Raw genomic sequence first — 5688 nt, forward strand, 5'->3', positions numbered from 1 at the left:
GTCTATATAAAAAATGTAATACTTGATCTATTGTTATGTTATAACTTTTCGATGAATGGTGTTAAAGGTGATGATCATTCTTGCACAGTTGTAACTTCGCCACGGGATGTTTGAAGGTTTAGAAGCTGCAAACACGATTAACACCACTAGAATACCATGTTATCATTGCCAAAATCAAGAATTTTATTAAGGGTTTTCAAATTAGTGTGTATATATATAATTCGAATAATTTTCATCGCCACCTCAGTCGATTAGATATGATTTTTAGTATATGTCTCGTGATTTTGCTATCAAATTATTGGCTATTAATTATTTTCGAGTTTATTATGCGTTGTTTCATTATGTTTGTCAATTTCTCTCCTTTATTCTCATATCTGAAAACCTCCCATCTGGTCGTCATTGTTTCTTTTTTTTAATTATTTAAAATCATTACCGTTACCCCCCCCCCCCCCTAAAAAAAAAAAAAAAAAAAAGCAATGGCTAGAAAAATTGGATCCTATACCTAGTGTGGTTAACTATTGCTTTCACTCCTCTTTAACTATATATCCCTATAATAATAATCATATATACACCATACCATAACACCATTCTGATATATGTATTTTATTGAATTTCTCAACTACTATGGCTTCCGGCGACGATGTGGTAGTCAAAGAAGTGGACGCCTATTTCCGAGTCTACAAAAGCGGCCGTGTTGAGCGTCCCTACAATGTACCCGGCGCTTTATACGTTCCGCCGTCGCCGGAAAATGCATCAGCCGGCGTTTTCTCTAAAGACGTCACCATCTCACCCCACGTCTCCGCTAGACTCTACCTTCCAGAAAACACCACTGCCGGCCAAAAACTCCCTGTCCTAGTGTATTACCACGGCGGTGGACTAGTCGTTCAATCTGCCTTCTTCAATGGGAATCACTGTTACGTCAACTCTTTATCTTCTGAGTTAAACGTAATTGCTGTTTCTGTAGAGTACCGTCTAGCCCCAGAAGTTGATGTGCCAACGATATATGAAGATTGTTGGACCGCACTTCAATGGGTCGCTTCGCACGCTGAAGACAAATCCACCGTAGTTAACAAAGACTCATGGTTAACTAACCATGGTAATTTTAGTAGAGTTTTCTTAGCTGGGGACAGTGCTGGTGGCAATTTAGTATACCATATGACTATGAGGGCTGGCAAAGAAAACTTGAACAACGAGGTGAAAATTACTGGATCAATTTTTGCTTATCCTTATTTCTTGTTCCCAAATATAGACATTGATGAAGAGGGACAGGCTAATAAGATTTGGGTCAACATTTGTCCGCCACTAGAGTCAGGGTTAGTATCCCCTGTTGATAGCCCATTGATTAACCCGCTTTCTGAAAAGGCTCCATCTTTATCGAGGCTAGGCTGTTCAAGAATTTTGGTGTGTATGGGAAAGAAAGATGATATTATTCCTTTAGGAGTTGGGGTTCGATTTGTTGAAGGTGTGAAGGAGAGTGGATGGGATGGAGAATTGGAGTATCTTGAGGTTGATGAGGGACATGCCTTTCAGATATGTAAACCTGAAACGGAGGAAGCTAAACGGATGATGAAGTGTTATGCTGATTTTGTCCACCGCTAAACATATGCTGTTTTGCTTCAGATCATCTTTTTAGCTTTCTGCAATTGTTTGATCTTATATTAAAAAATAAAACGTTTCTTGTCGGACTGTCTCCTCCAGCTAGCTGGAATTGGAAGGCAGTTTAAATACATTAATATAATACCCCATTGATTCTTCTCTCATCCTCAATTCATTTTTCACCTCTCCCCTCTTTTAATCTATCTTTCTCATCATCACGTGAGCTCCGGTGGAAACTAGCAAAGAGTCATTGTCATAGGCTCATCGCTAACCACAGCACTTGAGCTATATACTTCTCAACATGGAGTTTGGGATCCTCGAGTAATGTTCAATGCAATCCCTACGTTTCAAATTAGATGGGTTACTTTTCTTTTTAGTCGGTTTCAAAATAACTGACATATAATCTAAATTTGGAATAATTTAATTTTAAACTCTTCATTTTACTCATTTTACCGTTAATGAGAAGTTTTTAGAGTTAATTTTATCAATGGTCATTGAAATTTTGTGTTTGTTTCCCAAAAGTCACTTTTCTTTTTTTTGTTACGTAAAAATCATTCAACTTTGTGTTCATTACACAAAAGTCACTTTTCTTTCTTTTCTTACATAAAAATCATTTTACTTTGCTCTAGTTATAACAAAAGTCACATTTTTACTTGAAAAGTCTATTATGCCCTTGATATTATATAAACCTTCATATATATGTAATGCCTTCTATATTATATACTATAATATATTTTTAACTATGTATTTTATTTATTAATAAAATAACTTAATATTATTGTTTTATTATATTTATAATACATTCGTATATTTAATTTTTTCTTAACGTTAATTTTCAAAATATATTAGTAGCGTTATTAAATATGTCAGTAACTTTAATATATATTAGAAGAGAAATAAATCAGCAAGTACATTTTCGTGAGAAAATTCGCAGGTAAACAAACAAAGAAATTGAGGAACAAATCATATGTTAATCTGAAGGAAAATCTCTAGGTACTACATGCGAATTTAGCTGGGGATATTTTCTTGGGAATTTACCTGGGCAATTGGTTATTTGGCAAATTACACTACTAGAAATTCGGAAAAAACCTTCCGAAAAAATTGACCAAAGTTGGCCGGTAATGGCCAATTACCGTCCAAAACGCAACCATTAACATTTGGTCGGTATTTTGAAGGTCGGAAAGGCATACCGACCATAGTTGGTCGGAAATTACCGACCAACATTGGTTGGTCAATTAAATTTAAAAAAAAAAAGAATTGCTGAAAAAAGTTATTTTTTAACGCTACTAATATATCTTGAAATTTAAAGTTAAGAAAAAAATAAAATATACGAATATATTATAAAAATAATAAATAAAATACATAGTTAAAAATATATTATATAGTATATAATATAGAAGGTATTACATAAATATGAAGGTTTATATATATCAAGGGCATAATAGACTTTTCAAGTAAAAAAGTGACTTTTGTGATAACTAGAGCAAAGTAAAATGATTTTTGTGTAACAAAAGAAAGAAAAGTGACTTTTGTGTAATGAACACAAAGTTGAATGATTTTTACGTAACAAAAAAAAAAGGAAAGTGACTTTTGGATAATAAACATAAAAGTTCGATGACCATAGATAAAATTATCTCGAAGTTTTTATAACCACACAAACGTCATGCCCCACAAAGCTTTTACCCCTTAAGCTTTTAAGACCACAAGTTTCAAAAGTATTCTTATTTTTACTTAAACTCCGTGCCAAGTCAAACTATCTCTTCTAAATAGAAATGAAAGGAGTACTGATTAATCAAAGGCACGTGTCCACGTATACAAGTAATGGTTGATATTGTAACCCCCTTTTCCGTTCTATTTCACTTTACTTTTCCCACTTTCCATGGTCCACCATTCTTTTCAACTTCTCTTTTTCTTTCACTAAAAAAATACTCCCTCTATTCAAGTTTATGTGAACTTATTTTTTTTTTGTCCGTTCCAAAAAAGACGTCTCCTTTCTAAATTTGGTAACAATTTAGCTTAAACTTACAATTGTACCCTTAATGAGAAGCTTTTATAACCACACAAATACTCTGGGCCTCTTTTTAACTTGTTTAGGACCACAAATTCCAAAAGTCTTCAATTTTTCTTAAACTCGTGCCCAGTCAAACAGGTTCACATAAATTGGAACAGAGGGAGTATACTGTATCACTTTCTCTCTTTAAATCACAGGAAAAAAACTTTTTATTTTAGTCTCATTACCTGCTCCACACACTCCTTCTCTATATAAATAGTTATACTACCTTCGTTTCAAAGTAGACGATACATTCGTTTATCGAGAATCAAATTATACAAACTTTGACCAATATATTAAAAAAAAAATTCATTATATTGACATGAAAAAATGTTTACAATTTATTTTCCCTTTGTTCCAATTTATGTGAACCTGTTTGACTGGGCACGGAGTTTAAGAAAAAATAAAGATTTTTTGAATTTGTGGTCCTAAACAAGTCAAAAAGGGGTTCAGAATATTTGTGTGGTTATAAAAGCTTCTCATTAAGGTAGAATTGGAAGTTTAAGCTAAATTCTTTCCAAATTTAGAAAGGGGTCATTCTTTTTGAAACAGACCAAAAAGGAAATAGGTTCACATAAACTGAAGCAGATGGAGTAGTTCTTTTCTTAGAGTAGTTTTTAAGTATCTAAATTTTCATTTTAGAATAATGAGTTGAACTGCAACAGCAGCAGCAACAGCAACAAACCCAGTATGTTCCCACCGGGTGGGGTCTGGGGGAGGGTAGTATGTACGCAGACCTTACCTCTACCTAACAGGTAGAGAAACTGTTTCCAATAGACCCTCGGCTCATGAAGAGTAATAAGAAAAAGAGGAAAGCAAGAAAGGAAGAAAGAGGGAAGAGAAAAGAAAAAGGGAGAGATAAAGAATAAGTAGTACCAAATAATAGCAACAGAGAATACAATAGCTGAGGCGAACAAAACCACATAACGTAATAAAAATCTAAAAAGGGAATCGGTGAGCAACTAAAGACTACCCACTAACCTTCTACCTTAATCCTCGACCTCCACACCCTCCTATCAAGGGTCATGTCCTCAGTAAGCTGAATCAGCACCATGTCTTGTCTAATCACCTCTCCCCAGTACTTCTTAGGCCTACCTCGACCTCTTCTCAAACTCGCCATGGCAAACCTCTCACACCTCCAAACAGGAGCATCAATGCTTCTTCTCTTAACGTGTCCAAACCATCTCAGCTTCGACTCTCCCATCTTGTCCTCCACGGAGGCTACTCCCACTCTCTCTCGGATAACTTCATTTTTGATATTATCTCTCCTGGTACACCCACACATCCATCGCAACATCCTCATGCTACTTTCATCTTCTGCACATGGGAGTTCTTGACTGGCCAACACTCAGCCCCATACATCATAGCCGGTCGAACCACCACTCAATAGAACTTACCCTTAAGCCTTGGAGGCACATTCTTGTCACATAAAACACCGAAAGCGAGCCTTCACTTCATCCAACCCGCTCCGATACGATGTACGACATCTTCGTCAATCTCCTCGTTACCTTGGATAATAGACCCAAGATACTTAAAACTCGCTCTCTTGGGGATAACTTGAGCATCAAGCTTTACCTCTACGTCTGCTTCATAGGTCCCATCACTAAATTTGCGCTCCAAGTATTCTGTTTTTGTTCTACTCAATTTGAAAACTTTAGACTCCAAGGTCTGTCTGCAAACCTCCAAAATCGTGTTAACTCCGCTTCGCGTCTCATCATTCAACACTATATCATCGGCAAATAGAATGCACCAAGGCACTTCCCCTTGGATGTGTCGCGACAGTACATCCATCGCTAAGGCAAATAAAAATGGGCTAAGAGCTGACCCCTGGTGCAACCCCATAACCACAGAGAAATGTTCGAAGTCACCACCCACAGTCCTAACTCGAGTCTAGCATCGTCATAAATATCCTTAATCACCTTAATGTACGCTACCCGAATGCCGCTAGCCTCCAAACACCTTGGGACTTTATCGTATGCTTCATCAAGGTCAATAAACACCATATGCAAGTCCTTCTTCCTCTCTCTGTACTGCTCCACTAA

General features: G+C 36.2%; 2 protein-coding genes across 2 annotated transcripts; one reads left to right on the forward strand and one right to left on the reverse strand.

The window, feature by feature from the left end:
* Positions 1–565: 565 nt before the first annotated feature.
* Positions 566–1848, forward strand: LOC109221517 (2-hydroxyisoflavanone dehydratase-like). Its single transcript, XM_019385995.1, has one exon. It carries the CDS (start codon positions 625–627, stop codon positions 1597–1599), a length of 975 nt encoding a protein of 324 aa, XP_019241540.1. The 5' UTR covers positions 566–624; the 3' UTR covers positions 1600–1848.
* A 3247-nt stretch (positions 1849–5095) lies between these two features.
* On the reverse strand, positions 5096–5437 carry LOC109221516. The gene has a single exon (XM_019385994.1). The coding sequence runs from the start codon at positions 5435–5437 to the stop codon at positions 5096–5098; it is 342 nt and encodes a 113-aa protein (XP_019241539.1).
* Between the last annotated feature and the right edge of the window lie 251 nt (positions 5438–5688).

Source organism: Nicotiana attenuata, unplaced genomic scaffold (genome assembly GCF_001879085.1).
Source record: "Nicotiana attenuata strain UT unplaced genomic scaffold, NIATTr2, whole genome shotgun sequence".
NCBI lineage: Eukaryota > Viridiplantae > Streptophyta > Magnoliopsida > Solanales > Solanaceae > Nicotiana > Nicotiana attenuata.

Bases quoted from the DNA above. Each gene is read 5' to 3' on its own strand.
- LOC109221517 (XM_019385995.1), top strand. From the start codon at position 625: ATGGCTTCCGGCGACGATGTGGTAGTCAAAGAAGTGGACGCCTATTTC.
- LOC109221516 (XM_019385994.1), bottom strand. From the start codon at position 5,437: ATGGATGTACTGTCGCGACACATCCAAGGGGAAGTGCCTTGGTGCATT.